General features: G+C 35.0%; 1 protein-coding gene across 2 annotated transcripts in view; it reads left to right on the top strand.

Moving 5' to 3' along the window:
* Window positions 1-16,587, top strand: part of DDX31 (DEAD-box helicase 31) — a 77,631-nt gene that overhangs the window by 1,844 nt on the left and 59,200 nt on the right. For both annotated transcript variants that reach the window (XR_013170108.1, XM_077147355.1), the window contains 8 exons: window positions 3,781-4,037; window positions 4,144-4,219; window positions 5,256-5,299; window positions 6,152-6,222; window positions 7,147-7,211; window positions 12,902-12,946; window positions 14,184-14,225; window positions 15,043-15,107. Coding sequence is in view for 1 of the 2 variants with exons in the window: in XM_077147355.1 (XP_077003470.1) it covers window positions 3,781-4,037; window positions 4,144-4,219; window positions 5,256-5,299; window positions 6,152-6,222; window positions 7,147-7,211; window positions 12,902-12,946; window positions 14,184-14,225; window positions 15,043-15,107 (665 nt within the window). In the remaining variant the exon portion in view is untranslated. The remainder of the gene's footprint in view (window positions 1-3,780; window positions 4,038-4,143; window positions 4,220-5,255; window positions 5,300-6,151; window positions 6,223-7,146; window positions 7,212-12,901; window positions 12,947-14,183; window positions 14,226-15,042; window positions 15,108-16,587) is intronic.

Here is a 16,587-nt window from a genome sequence, read left to right as displayed (position 1 = left end):
GCAACTCACTAGCTCTGTGACATTGGGGAAGTTTCTCAGCTGTCTGATACTCACTTTCCCTATCCATAAAATGGGAAAAATAATTTCTACTTCATATAAGACTGTTATAAGAATTAATGGTATATAATTAATGTAATGTATATAAAGACCCTAAACGTTGTGTAGTCCATAGAGGTACGTAATAAATGCCAACAGTAAAACATAAATAAAAGTAGTATTGCCTCCATTTTTGGGAATAGAATTACCACATTAGTAGATCAGTGGGGTGTTTGTACCATGTACAGAGCTGAGTAACCTATACATAGGAAGCACTTACTAAACCTTTGTTAACGGAGTTGAATAAACAACCATAGGGTATCTGGTTTTATGACTGATTGAACCACTGTGTCAAAAGGAATCATTAATGAGTGATGTCACATGTCTACAGTGGCCTTCCTTACATCTACATTTTTTTTAATGTATTGAATGAGGATTAAGGGTATGCTGATGGAATTTACCAGGATCCTGGACTTGAAATGGGTAGCTGGATTTATTTTATGCTGTATCTGACACTATGCAGAATTTTCTTTCCTAAAAATGTTTTCTGATTGCTAAATTAATACAAGTTTATTTCAGAAAATTTGGAAAGAAATAAAAGGAAAAATCCCCACCATACTTAGAGATAACTCTTGTTAACATTTTGGTGTATATCCTTCTAGAAAATGGCTCAAAACAAAATATCAATCTACACATATTTTCTAACCAAACAGGATATAATTAATAAATTATATTATAGCATTGTCATCAGAGACCTGGGCTATAAAATCATAAAACCTGGGCAAAGCCTGATCCCCCAGTGATCCTTGGACATGTTACCTCACATCTTTGCCTCAGTGTTCTCATCTTAAAATGGGATAATACCTGAACCTGTATTGATTAAATGTAATAATTCATATAAGTGCCTAACATACTTCCTGGTCTATAGTAAGTGGTTAATAAGTTTATTATTATCAAATACCAGGCATCTTAGATTCTTAGGGCTGGGATGGCTCTCGATCTTATCTGCTATAATTCCCTTCATTTTGTAGGTCAGGGTAGAGACACAGAAAAGTGACTTGATGTTGCACAGCTAATTTTTAAAAGATCCAGATAAGTCCCTACTGTAAACCATGTTAGTCTTTCTTTTTAAGTGTTCCATAATCCTTAATCCTGTACAAAGATCTTCTATAGAACAAATATAGGTTTGGATTTATGTTTTTACCCATTTTTCTCTTCCATTAGACTGTGAATTCTGCAAGGGCTTTAATAAACTTTAAGCTTTGTATCTTCAGAAACAAACTACTTGACAACTGCTAAGTGGTCAGGTTTTTAAATGAATGTGTTACAGATACTGGGGATGAAAAATTAACAAGTAGTAAAATAGTTTCCACATCGTGGAAAGGGAAAATTCCATTGTATGTCATTCATTCATCTTAGAAGTATTTATCGAACATTGATTTGTGCCACCCATCTGGCCAATGTATGAGATTCAGCGGTGTGCAGAATAGACTCATCCATTTCTTTGGAGAGCTTACAATATAATGGAGAAGATGGACACCAAACAGTAAATTACATGCTATGCTTATTACTGTACTGAGTGTTACAAAGGAGAATCAAGGGTGCCAGGAGAGTCAAAACTGGGAAACTTGGCTTAACTGAGTGGAGAAAGGTCAGGAAAGGCTCTTTCAAGGGTGTGGTGGATGAGTCTGAGGTGAGAATGAGTAAACTGGACAGAGGGAGGGTTGGGGATATGGGTGGGGAAGTAGCATGTACAAAGGCCCTGTTGCATTCTAGGAATTTAAGGAAGACCAGAGTGACAGATGAAAAGGCTGAGACTGATGAAATGAGCAGAGGCCAGATTCTGCAGGGTTTTGTAGATCATATTAAAGATTTTGAATTTTAGCCTAAGAGCAGTAGAAAGCCTCTCTAATACTGTGTTTAACTCTGAGTACTTGCTTTTGGAAAGACATTGACATTAACACAAAGAGTAACCTGGATAATAAGAGATCTAAAGTATGTGTCATATTTGGAATATTTAGTCCAAAGAGGAAAAAAGAAAGGAGTTATATGAAGGAATGCTATGTTCAAGAGGGAGTGAATTTCTTTTGTGTTGCTAATGAACACAAATCTAAGACTAGTAGTAGATACCCAAAAGGGCAGAATTTTAGAAACAGCTTTTTAGCCCCTAGAATTGATCTGGAACAAAGTGGGCTGCGGCATGGGATGGTGAACAGGAGGAGCTATGAAGGCAGAGACTGCAAGCACAGGTGTGTCAGGGAATCTGTAACAGGAAATCCTGAACATGACAGAAGTGGCCTTATAGGCATTTTTGTGCTCCAAGATTCTTTGATTCTGTGAATCGGGTGAAATATGCATATTCTGTATCATCTTTCAAATTATTCAACAGACATAAAACTTGACTTTATCTCTTTCTTTAATCTGACAATTCCATAAACTTGAGACTTTGTAAAAATAAACTTCTATACTTACATTTATTCTTTTTTTTTTTTTTTTTTTTTTATACATGGGCATGCACCGGGAATCGAACCTGGGTCCTCTAGCATGGCAGGAAAGTGTTCTTGCCTGCTGAGCCACCGTGGCCCGCCCAACATTTATTTAAGTATTTATTTAGATGAAGGAATGTTTGTGGTTGACAGGAACAAAGAACTCTTGTAGGTTAGTCTGAAACTGAGAGCCATGGCTAAAGCAAGCCAATGTACAAAGGAAGTCATCATTTCAAGCAAAGAGAAAAGTAATATTTGATAAGAAAACAAAATTCCAGAATAGCAAGCACCAGTTGCTCTAGGGATGTTTTTATATTTATGTGTAAATTGAAAGATAGGCCAGGAAAATAGAAGAATTGGATGTTTCTTCTCCTACCAGGAGTTTGGGCATCATGCATTTAACCACATTTGTGTTATGGAAATAAGAAGCAACAGGCAAAAAAGTCTATATATATCTAGTGTTGTTGTTGTAGCCTTGTAGTCAGCAATCAGGAGGGGAATCGAAAGGCAAGGAGAGTTGGAAATAATTGTGATAGAAGTGATGGATGGAGCAAAATTCTCATTTGGTATTGGAACCGCAAGTAGGAATTGTCTCCAAACCATCTGAATCTAGAGGAGCAGCTTGAAGATAGAGGATGACAGAGATCCAAGCCCTCTAGGAAAGAGCAATAATGAAGGTTTTCTGCTTCCTACATATAAGCTAGGACATGCTGTCCCAATTCTTTCTCCCATGTGTAGTCAACCGACTTGCTTTGTTGGTAGAGAGAAAAGATTCCTTCTTCCCCCTGCCCTATTCTTCTCATATAAATGGATTCCTAGGGATTTTAATTGACTTAGCTTGTACACTTCAGAAGGTAGGTTCTCTCTTCCCCTTAAAACTGACTCCATTTGTTAGTATTCAGCCCAAAGTATGTTTTTCACTTCTTAGTCCTCACCCTGTTCTTATTTACTTTGACAGTTAAGATGGATGAAGAAGTCTAGTAAGATGAATGAGCTGAGATTTATGTCTTTTTTTTTCCTTCCTTTTTTGGGGGGGAGGGGGTGTAGGAGGGGGTGATGTGTGTGTGTTTGTGTGTGTGTGTGATTGATACTGAGTCAAAAAATCTTATTGCAAACCCTAAACTGTTGCTTGACATATGGGGCATAATGATCTCTGCAGGAAGAGATGCAATTCTGTGGGCAGTCAGGCTTCACTCTAAGGTCTGTCTTCATGGACTAATGCATCTCTTGTTGATCTTTCCTTTTGGGAACAACAAAGCAAGCAAAGGCTACCAAAAGAAAATACCAAGCATCCAGTGAGGCTCCCCCAGTGAAACGGAGGAATGAAACATTCTTTCTCCTGGCCAAGAAAACTAGTATTGAAGAAACTCAGAGGACTTTTAAGGGGAAGGCACAGAAAACGTTTTCTCCAAAGAAGTTCTTGGCTAGCACAAGTAATATAAACCGAGAGGAGAAACCATGCATTAAGACTTCATCTTTGTTTAAAAACAATCCTGAAATTCCAGAACTCCACAGGTATGTCCATGTGTAGATTCACTTCAGGATTAAAAGGCATTGTGTGTATTCTGCTTTTTCTTTGTTTATTGGAACTGATGTCTGGGTTTTTGTTCATTATTTGCAGACCTGTGGTAAGGCAGGTACAAGAAAAAGTGTTTACTTCAGGTGCTTTTTGTGAACTGGACCTCCATCCACATTTAGTAAGTATCTCTGTGTTTTATGTACCTTTTTTCTTTTTCTGTCTTTTTTATTTATTTGTGTATTTTGGTGTGTTTATTCATTCAGAACATCTGTAAAACAATAATTTTAGGAAAAGAAGAATGGAAAATGGTTATCTCCAAGTCACCTGAATGACCTCACATTGATATATTACTCTTTTAGGATGATTTGAGTGTGTTTAGATTATTGTTCACTGTGTCTTGGCAATTTTTTTGGAAAAAAAACTAAAAACTAAAGACTTTTGTCATCTAATGCATTTTAGGGCTGAAACTTCAATTATTCGACTTAAAATAGCTTCCTAATTACTGTATAGATATAGCATCAAGGCCACTAAGGGTGGTATATTTCACAGTAACCAGAGGAGAGCAAACTGAACTGGCATCTTGCTGCTAAGGAAAGTCTGTAGTTGTGGAGAATTGAAGGAAAAAGAGGCTATTTTTACATGTGTTTTCTATAAACAAATGGATATTTGTTTTTTACTATGAATGAGTTTTCCTGACTTATTGAGTCAGGAGAGAAAAATACATTCACTTTTAGGCAATCTTGATTTATTTTGTTGTTGTTGTGTATGTGGTCACAGCTTACTTAAGCCTTCTTCAGGATAGGTTTCCAAAGCTTTTTTTCTCACCTACAGGTGAGAGCATGGTTTCTCAACCTTGGCACCATTAGCATTTTTGTGTGGATAGCTCTTTGTTGTCAGGTACTGTCCTGGGCACTGTAGGATGTTTAACAGAGTCCCTGGCCTCTACCCAGATACTACTGTCATGACAGTAGTATCTTCTCCCACCTCTCCCCAGTTCTGACAACCAAAAGGTCTCCAGATATTGCTATATGTCCCCTGGATTGAGGGCAGAATCACCTACAGGTGAGAACCAGTGGATTAAAGGAACTTAATTTTAGCATGGTAACCAATTTTATCCTGGTGTTTTCTCCTTTTTCATGTGTCTTTATTTCCATTAAATATATTTTTACCAAAAAATTTTTGACAAAATATTTATTTTTCATCTTCTCTTTTAGATTTCCACAATAAACACAGTCTTAAAAATGTCTAGTATGACCAGGTAAGGTTTCCAGGCCAATTTTGATTTTTAGGGCATTAGTGGGTATAACCAAATGAAATTTGAATCGTCTGTGGAGGACAGAGCAAATTTGTGCCTTGGCATTAGAAAAGAATGCCAGATTATTGACCAGAAGGGGCTGGACATATCACTTAGCTGCTCAGTTTCTCTGTCTGCTGAATGGAGAGCCTGGGTTTCCACACAGTTCTGCTCTTGTCTTTAAACTGTAAGAGATCTGTAGTCTAGAAGATGGTCTGCATAGCATACTGCTGTGGTCTGTGCTTCCTTGAAAATAATTTGACCAAAATATAGAATTTAATCATGTATTAGCCAAAAAGATGAGAGTAAATATTTGGTTAAAAATAGTGGAATACTGAAAAAATGTTTGTTAACAGTGATGACTCCTAGAAAATAGTATTAGAGTAGTAAAAGGTGTGAGAGAAAGGTGAATTTCCCCTTTTTCACTATGTATGCTCTGGTACATTTTAGTAATGGCCACTTCTTACTTTTATATGTAAAAATTAATAAGAATATTGAAGAACAAAATAAGGACATTCCCCAACACACACACATAAATTCTTTTTTAATTAGTTTAGTCGAATAGCCAATTTCTTGAAGTTCCAGGAATTTAACTGACATTTATACTTCTAATCATCAAAAGTTTCTCAGCACCTTCACTTGAATACTGAGGTTACTTCAAAGGTGGCTGCTGATAGACAATGTTATGGGACAATTGCATTTTGTCTATCCTATGTCTTCATATATAAACATAATGGGGTAACCTATTATAGATAAATATGTATTATTATTTTAATTTTTTTTCTTTTATGTATTCTTTCTATTGTGTGGCCCAAGTGTTCAGAAGCGAAGTATTCCTGCATTGCTAGAAGGCAGAGATGCTCTTGTGAGATCCCAGACTGGGTCAGGTCAGTCATCATTTAATGTTCTGCCTTTCTTCTCTTGGTGTCCAGGCCCACCATTATGCAAAAAGGGTCTGTTTTTGTTGTAGTGATTGCTTCGTTTTGTTTAGGAGAAGGGAAGCTATGTTTTCCTTTGATTAGAGCATTGAATGTGTTCGCATAATGAAAGGAAGGAAACAATTTGGTGGTGCCATGATCAGGATTAGAAAGTAGTCAGGTTCTGCTGTCATTCCTAGGAACATATTTTAAGGCTCTGGCCAAAGCTGCCCATCCTCACTCTAGTGGAAGGATGAATGTTTACTTTTAGTATTAAACTATAGAGTTCTGGCATGCACCCCAACTGATTGGATGCCCGTCATTTTGCTTGAACACAGAAAACTGTTTTTGCTTAGTTCCAGACTAGTCTGCGTTTGCCCTTCTGACCCTCTTGTGTTTTCAGTGGCAGATCAGCTATTCTTCACTCCCACTGTTTTGGCTCCCATTCAGGTTGGTTTCGGCTTGGTGTTTAGAGACTAGCTCTAAGGTTCAGACTGACTCCTTGTCACAGCAGCACCTGCATAGGATATTTAATTGACCACTAAAGCTCCTCTGAGAGGTTAAGGAGGGTTTCAGAGAAGGAGTTCCTAGCTTCTAGAGACAGCCGTCAAGGTGAGCTTTTGTGTAATTAGGGAAATGTATTGTTGTCTCCCTTGTTAGATGATTAAAGTTATTGAAGCTTTAAGGCTTTTAGAAGAACTGAATTTACAGGACAAAATTAAGAATTATGGAAGACAGATGAATTCTCTTTGTACCTCTCTTGGATGTGTAATGTGGGCTTCTTTCCCCAGAATATGATACTTCCAAAAGATAGCAGAGCCATCACCATTTTGGCCTTTGCTTTTCTTACATTGCAGAATTTGTGATTTTAATTACTTTTACACTTTTTTAAAGGTAAAACGCTTGCCTATTGCATCCCTATGGTCCAGTCACTTCAAGCAATGAAATCAAAAATACAGGTGAGTATAGTGTGTTTTTCTGTTCTTGTTCATGGTAATAAACCAAACCATAAAACTGAAGTGTAGCAGTAATATTGGGACTGAAAGAATATGTTTTCAGTTAGCATTGTGTTCTTACCTCCTTTTAGTTCATTTATTGCATAAACATGTTTCCTCTAAAGACCGGGCCCATAGTAGAATAGAGTTAATTATATTTCACAGTCATCATAGTAGGTATAGTAGGAACATTCGAAAATGGTCCCCATGTGTCAAACACTGTACTGAATATTTTGCATGTGTTGTCTTGAATCAATAACTCCTCCTCCCTTCCCCCCAAGATGTAGTGTAACTATTATCCCAATTTTACAAAGAGAAATTGAGGCTTAGGAAAGTTGAACAATTTGTTAAGGTCATGTAATGAGTACTAGTGGAATTGGATTTCCATCTCATTTCTGTTCAGCTCCGAAGACCAAACTCATTTTGTGATTTTATGGTGAAGGTGGTCATTGGCACCTGTGTTATATAAAGACCAACTCTCTTTCTTTGTTTTTTCTAGTTCCCAGCATGGAATTATTATTGTTCAGTAAATATCTCTAGATGGTTGCATTTACAGCAGACTATTTATGCTTTGATCTTGGGTCTGTGTTGTGCAAGTTCTAACATGTGGTATACTTCTGACTTGGAAGTCTAACATTGTACTGAAAGCAGTTTATCTTGATAGTAGATGTGAAAATAAGTACCTATTAGTGTCTTTGACTTTTATTTAACATTATGTAGAATTTTTCTTTAGTTTTGAAAATATTTAGTTAGTACTTGGGTTGAATTGGTTCTTTGGGTCCTTTAGGAAGCTAGTTTTGCCATATTCCCTCGGCATAGCCTTCATCGCAAATCCCAGCCCACAATCCCACAAATACAGCTCCAGTTGTTCTCAGTTGAGGAGAAATGTTGAGACTGCAAATAGGAAGTGGGTGCAAAAAAGAGATGAGAAGAGCTAATAGATTCCAGTTTTGACATACAAAGTTAGAGCTGTATCAAGCCTACCAAATATTTGAGTGACAAAATAAACAATGATGGTGTTGGATTATAATTTACAGAGTAAAACAATTACCCACGAGTTCAAATTGGTATAAATAATTGAGTGAATAAATAAATAGGTAAGAAGGGAAAACCTTTCCTTATAGTAGAATTCCAATGAACAAATATAGAAGGAATGATGGAAATAGAAAATCACCATTCAGCAAATGTAGCAGTAATACTGTTTCAGTCAGTAATCATCATGGATGCTAAAATTAGTAGATGAAAATAGAATAAAAAGCTATTACTTAGTCTCAAAGTGTCTCCCTGCAAGGTACTTCTTACTTAAAAAGGGGAAAAGACTGAACTTGACAGTAGGACTCCTGGCTATCCCCATCTTCACTAAGTGACCTGAGTTGGCATCATGTGCCTCCTGAAAGGATGTTGAGAAGAGCATAGCATCAGTTTGTGGCTTTCTTGCCAAAAGGGTGTAACTTGAGTTTAATCATGAGTGACTGTCAGACAAACCCAAACTGAGGGACATTCCACAAAATAACTGGCCAGTGTGCTTAAAAAGTGTTAAGGTCATAAAATTGAAAACAGATTGAGGGACTATCCCAGATTAAAAGAAACATGATAGCTAAATGCAGTGTGTTGTCCTGGATTAGATCCTAGTCCAGAAAAAGGTTGTCAATAGCTCAATCAATAAAATTTGAGTAAGGTCTATTGATTAATTAATAGTGTTAAATCAATGTGTTAATTTCTTGTTTTTGATCATTGTATTGTGGTTATAAAAATTGTTAACATATGGGGAAGCTAGAGGAATATATGGAAATTCTTTGTACTATTTTGCAATTTTTTTAAGGTCTGAAATTATTTCACAATGAATAGGTTTAAAATTTTTTAAAATTCATTAAAAAAGAAACCCTATGCAATAGCCAAATGATGTAACTTTATATAGCCATTAAAAGCTGGTATTTTTCTGTTACTGTTTGTGAACTTGAGCAAGTATTCTTGCTATATTAAGTGAAAAAAGATTACAAAATGTTATGTGTAGTTATGACCTCATAAATAATAATCTATGTGTATATATGCATTAAAAGACTAGAAAGATACTTACCAAACTATTACTACTCTTCTCTGAGGTAGGTGAGTGGAAATTTTTTGTTTGTTTCCTAAAGGTGACTGCTTTTATTTTCATTCAGCTCTTTACAAAAGTGAGAAAATTTAGTTACGTGCTTTGCGTTGTACTTGATACATAGTATGAGATGAGCAAATGTAAATTACTATGATACTGTCTCATCTATTTACTCCAAAAGAACCTCTTGCTAGTAGAGATTTTTTTTTTAAACAAGGTTAGAGAGTTCAGAATTTTCCAGCTGGAATGAGTCCTAGAGTGCTAATCCAACTCTCATTTCATAGTTCTGTCAATTGAGGCCAAAAGAGAGATTAGATGATATACCTAAGGTAGACAGCGTGGGCAGTGCTACTCAAGTACTGGGTCTGGGTTGACTTTAGGCAAATTATTTCATCTTCTGGACCTTAGTGCCCTCGTCTCTGGCGTGGGGATGATAGCAGTACTTTTCTCCTGCGGTTACGATAAGGGTTAGGTGAGTTAATGCATGTGAAGTGTTTAGAACTGGTGCCTAGCCCCTGGTAATAGTACAGCTCATTAAGTGTTAGCTGTCATCATCAACAAGGTCATATGACTAGTTTAAAGGGCACTGATTTGATTTGTTTATATTCAAAACCGTTAACAAGCCATGTATTTACTTTTGTTTGCTCGGGTTGTTTGTTTGTTTTTTGTATTGGTGACAGCTTATTCTATTAAAGCCGTTTTTCAACCCCCAATTTAATCCACTTAATTCAAGTAATAGTTACTGTAAGATGGAGTCCATTGTAAAATGTTTTGACATAAGAAACATCTGGGGGGAACAGCAAATTTAATATACCCTACAGATTTTTAAATTACTTTGGTGATGAAATAAGAATGGACTACTTTTCTGTTTTCACTCTTTCCATTTTTGTTTATTTATGTATTTATGAAACATAACCACATACAAATACAAACATTCTTACCATATGATCATTCCATTCTTGTTATATAATCAATAACTCACAATATCATCACATAGTTGTATATTCATCATCATGATAATTTCTTAGAACATTTGCAACAATTCAGAAAAAGAAATAAAAAGAAAACAGAAAAAAATTCCAACATATCATTCTTTCCGTTATTTTGACTCTGTTTTTTTAAACATCATATCCATCCCTCTTCACTCACTTCTGCCCTGTGAGTAATTGATTTTTTTCTTCTTCTCTGGGTAGTAACACCTTTTGAAATGTCAGAATCTCCTAACGTCACACAGTGGCACATTGATACTGTTGTACTAACATGTTTACTGTTCCTAGCCTCAGCTTCAGTGTCGTCTCACAAAGTTGATGTTGAGTACAGAGAACTCTAGTTTGAATTCCAAATCCTTTTCTCCTTGTGTGCAAATGTTTCCTATGCAAAACATGAAAACTATACTTGTAATTGTATTTGCTGTTAAATCTGAGCTGAGCTTCTGCAGTAACATTGTTTGATTCATTCAGTAAGTGTCTGTAAGCTCTTTCGATGTGCAGAGTACCATTGGCTTAAGGGCGTTTATCAGAATGCCTTGTTTTACTTTTGTTTTTTATTAAATATGATGTACCCGTTAAATGATTTAAAGAGCGCCAACAATACATAGTGAAAAGTAAATCTGTCTGCCTCTTTACTCCTAGTCTCACAGTTTTTCTCCTAAGATGCTGTAGTCATGATTACCAGTCTCTTATAGATCCTACTGGAGATATTCTTTGCATATCAAGTTTTTCTTCCCACTTTTATTTGGAGGGATTTTGTTTTGTTTTGTTTTGTTTTGTTTTGCTTGATACACAGATTTTTTACTGGTTATGCATGCTGTGCGGCACTTTGCTTTGGTTTAGTTAATATGTTTTGGGGATATGTGTGGTGCTGCTTTATTCTTTTTGAAGGCTGCCTAGTGTTCCATGGTGTGTACCATCAATTATTGAATCCCCTTATTGGTGGAATTTACATTATGACCAATATTTTGCTCCAAACAAGGTTGTTATAAATACTCTACAGTCTATAAAATATTCTACAGCTTACTTTATGCATGTGTATGACTGTATCTGGGAGAAATTTCAGTAAATAGAATTTGCATTATTTTAGTACATAATTCCAAATTGTCCTCTGAATGGGGTTATACCAATTTCCATTCCCCCCAGCAATGTACAAGGATTCCTTTTTTGCCCTCATCAACACTATCAACTGTTTTATTTTAGCTAATTTGACAAAAAATACTATATGGTAGTTTTAATTTGAATTTGTCTTATGTGTGAAGTTGGACACCTTTTCATATATGTAAAAGCCATATTTTGAATTCTGATTTCCATGAGTTAGCTGTCTATGTCCATTTTTCTGTTTGAGAATTTAGTATTGTTTTTCAAATTGATTTATTGGACTTTTTTATAAGTTAAAGAAATTAACCCTTTCTCTTATGCATGGCGTATTTTTCCCCAGATTGTCATTTGACTTGAGTTTGTTTAGGTATTTTTTCCATTCTGAAATTTAAAATTTTTCTATATTAAAATATATCAGCATTTTCTTCTATTTCTTAGTTTTGAGTCATCTGTTAAAGGCCAACTTAATTTCATCTATATTTTTCTAACTTTATTTTTTTCTCAAAGGAATTTTGAATAATCCATTTTTTCCTACTGATATTAAAAAACTCTTTTATTATTTCCTAAATTTCTGGATGTATTTGGGTCTGTTCTAGATTCTACCTTTTATTGTTCTATTTTATGTGCTATTATAATTTTTTTGAATTGGTGTAGCTTTAAATTTTTGTAACTTCTGAAAGGGATAATATTTCTGCATTAATTCTGATTTCTTCAGAAATGTCTAGGTTATTCTTACATATTTATTTTCCCATATGAACTTTGAAGTCATCTTATATATGTAATTTCATATATGTGTATGTATGTATATATATGTATATGCATAAATATACTTGTGGTATTTTTATTAGAATTGCATTAAATTTATGGATTGATTTAGGGGAAATTGGCTTACTTATAATATTGAGTCTTATCCAAGGATAGGGTACATTTTTCCATTTATTCAAATTTTATGTCCCTCAGAGGTGTCTTACATGTTTCTTCATATAGACTTTGTACATTTTTTGTCATGCTTATTGTTTTTGTCTTTTTTATTGCTATCATAAGTGTGATTTTTTTCCCCTCCACTGTATTTTCTAGCAATGTTGGAAAGTATTGATTTTTGTATATTGATTTTGCATTCAGCTACCTGACTGGATTTTCTTGGTTTTAGTGGATTTTCAGTTGATTCTCTTAAGGGTGTTGTTGTTGTTGTTGTTTTAGTACAAACAGCATCATCTGCTAATAATGATATTTTTATTTTCTGTCCAGTTTTATATGTCAGATTTTTTTCTCCTATCTGATTGCATGGGCCAGAACCTCTAGAACAATGCCACATAATAATGCAAATGGTGGACATTCTTGCCTTCTCTCTTTCTTAATGAAAATGCTTCTAATGCTTTACAACTGGCCACTTTTATGCTCTGTCTACCAGGAGTCCCAAGATGTTTATTCATCCTGCTAATGGCATTTCTTTCCTTCTCTATCAACAGCGCAGTGATGGTCCCTATGCTTTGGTACTAGTGCCTACAAGGGAGGTAAGCAGTCTTACTGTTGGGGTGAGTTGAAGCAAGTACTTTCACTAATATCCTGTTGGATTTTAAAGTGGCTTCACAATTTTTCTCCCTGCTTGCAAACCACTTCATACTCCTTTCTTTTGCCTGGGAACCAGCCTTTTGGTCCCTATCAAAGAGAAAAGTTCAGACACTTTTTGAAAATCATAAAGTTAAGTATGGAAAAGCATTACCCTGTTGTCTAAAAACTAATGACAGTATGTATTTCTGTCCCTTTAAAAGTAATTAGCTGCTTAATTAAAAAATAAAAGCAAGTGACTCTGAAAATGAGTATTTCTTTAAGAAGCTAATGCTATCAGAAATTATACTTGTTCCTGAAAGTTAAGCTTCTTAATATTTTTTTCTTGATGGAAATCTCTTCTATCTGATCTATTTTATTTGCTTACAGAGGCAATTCCAGATTAGGATGTCTGCTTCCTATATCAAATCCTAGGCATTTCTTTGCAGAGATTGATCATACAGATGGAGGTTTCATTTCAGCCTTTTGTACAGCCTGCAGTGCCCTATCTTAGCTCATTTCACTGAAGGAGCGGGCATGGAAGCTATTTAAATTTTTACAGCAGCAAACTTGCTACTTCCCTAGGATGCTTCATGAATACTAAACATGCAGAAATTGTACATATTCTTGGATAAAGGGATTCTGAAAAGTCTATATCAATTTTTACTTTGAGGTTTCCTTTGGGCTTATTGGTTTCAGATTTTGTTTTTTATAAATTTGGGGGAATGACCATCTCTCAGTTTTCAAGTACTGCTCTACCCTGGCATATTTTTAGGATCCAATTAAATTGGCTTTGAAGCAGCATTCCCAAAGGCTAACCTGTTGCATCACTATTCTAGTTTACCTCTTCATACCTATCTATATTCTTTCCCATTCTAAAGAGAACCAAATTCAGGTTGACTTTGTTTTATTTTCTTCCATCTCCGTGCACCATAGACTTGTACTTTTCTGTGTGGTACTCGGGGAGTTTGAACCAGCAGAGGGAGCACAAAACACTATTTTTGTTGTTTCCAAGAAAAAGATGTGGTATCTTTACCCTCGTTTCCCCAAACTGACTGGTTTTGGAACCATTCTAAGAACAGGTTTTTCTTAAATTGTAAGTTGAGATCTAAGTTAGAAGTCTAATCACTTTGCATTGTCTTAACAAAAAAAAGAAAAGAAAGAAAGGACCCTGTTCATCCTTTATCTTTTTAATGTTTACAGCTGGCTCTACAAAGCTTTGACACTGTCCAGAAACTGCTTAAGGTAAGGCAAGTCATGAGTTCAGTTACATTTTTTAAATCTGATTTTTTGAGAAAAGAGAAATGTACCATAATTTTTTATTTTCAGAGAGCTAGGGATTACCCATTTCCTTCCATTCCAAGGATGTCTCTTCTCTGTTTAGGTATAATTGGTAGGTTTTTACTAATCTAAACCTTATTGGGAATCGATTTCTAGCCTAGCTAGATTGCTAGTGTTTCCTGATGCTTATAGTCCTATAATCTGCTCATTACAGCCACTAACAAGCCATATACAGAGACTTACAGAAACAACCATAACATGATCCAGAGGAAAGCAACTTAAAAAGCTGCAAATTGAATTTGTTTAAGAAAGAAGAGAATGTTTCAAAGTCAAAGCCTCCCCATTCACCAAATTAAATCAAGAATTGATCTATACTTTCTTTTATCGGAGGTGGGAGATAGGGAAGATTTGTGCTTGAGTTTTATATAAACAACAACAGCAACAAAGTAGAAGACCTACATTGTAAAACAATGTGAAAACACATTGAAATGTGTTTTCAATGTAGACTATATGAGGAAAGGCAGAGAAGTTACCTGAATCAGTAAAAAAACTCACCTTTTTCTCTTAGAGTGTTGGAAACTAGTTACATAGCTATAATTCAAGTTAATGCTGATAGTAACCATGGGTGTGGCAATGCCTAGAAATCAGTTCTCCGCATGATCCCACCTCATACAGTAAGAAGTTCAAATCCTTTTCATTTGTTTCAGGAAAAAGAATTTAGAATTAGTCTCTGTTTTCAGTAAAGGAGAGTTTTCTTTGATCTTGATTTGTTTTTCTGTAGCCATTTACCTGGATTGTGCCTGGAGTATTAATGGGAGGAGAGAAGAAAAAATCAGAAAAGGCCAGGTAGGAGGAGGTTTGTTTCTTTGTTTGTTTTACATGGGCAGGCATCAGGAGTCGAACCTGTGTCTCTGGCATGGCAGGCAAAAACTCTGCCTGCTGAACCACCGTGGCCCGCCCTGTTTGTTTTTAATTTATTTTTTCGTCTGTCTATCCTGCCGTCCTATTAAATAACACATGATTCTTTTTACTTGGAGTGAGCTTTGTTTCAGGTGGTGCTGCCCAGACCTGGTGCATAGGGACATAGTAAATCAGTAAGGAGTGATCACTTTTAGACAGTGCTATTTTTTTTTAAATATTGATGAATCTACAATCGAGTTTCCTTCTGATAAGGTTAATAGCAATGCTCATTACCTTCTTAACTCCCATCTACCTAGTACCCTGCAGTACTCCCTGTTTAGTATATGGCATATCAATGGGAATTTGAGGTTTTACAAAAATAGGATCATAAAGTATATATAATGTTTGTGGCTTTTTTATATATATATATATAACATGGGCAGGCACCGGGAATCAAACCCGGGTCCTCTGGCATGGCAGGCAAGCATTCTTGCCTGCTGAGCCACCATGGCCTGCCCTAGTATATATAATGTTTTACAACATTCTTTTTACACCCAAATACATCGATTCTTTTTTCTTTTAATTTTTTTATTAATTTTAAAATTTTTTTTAAAAAATGACAACAAAGAAATACAAACATTCTTAACATATGATCATTCCATTCTACATATATAATCAGTAATTCACAATATCACATATTTGCATATCCATCATCATGATCATTTCTTAGAACATTTGCATCAATTCAGAAAAAGAAATAAAAAGACAATAGAAAAAAATTCATACATACCACACCCCTTAACCCCTTTCTTTTTTTTAAATTTGTTTATTGTTTATTTATGACGCATAACCACATACAAACATATTCTTATCATATGATCATTCTGTTCTTGCTATATAATCAATAACTCACACTATCGTCACATAGTATATCATCATCATGATCATTTCTTAGAACATCTGCATCAATTCAGAAAAAGCAATAAAAAGAAGACAGAAAAAATTCATACATACCATATCCCTTACCCCTCCCCTTCACCGATCACCAGCATTTCAATCTACTAAATTTATTTTAACATTTTTCCCCCATTATTTATTTTTAATCCATACAAATACATTGATTCTTAATTCTGTATTAGAACTCATAACAAATGTCAGAAAATTGTTGTAACAAGTAAATCCCAAATTGTCTGCTTTCTTTTTTTTAATTTTAAACATTTATTGTTGTGAAATATATATACAAAAAAGGAATAATTCTTAAAGTACATTTTAACAAGTGGTTACAGAACAGATTTCAAAGTCTGCATTCTTTTAAAAATGCTTTTATTGTATTATAACTTAATGATTAGTATTAGCATTTAACTATACATCTAGTTTGTAACTCAGAAGTAAATATTAAAAGTTGAAACCTAAAAGTATTGGTTAG

This window comes from Tamandua tetradactyla, chromosome 2 (genome assembly GCF_023851605.1).
Source record: "Tamandua tetradactyla isolate mTamTet1 chromosome 2, mTamTet1.pri, whole genome shotgun sequence".
NCBI lineage: Eukaryota > Metazoa > Chordata > Mammalia > Pilosa > Myrmecophagidae > Tamandua > Tamandua tetradactyla.
This window is presented reverse-complemented; position numbering and strand designations above follow the sequence as displayed.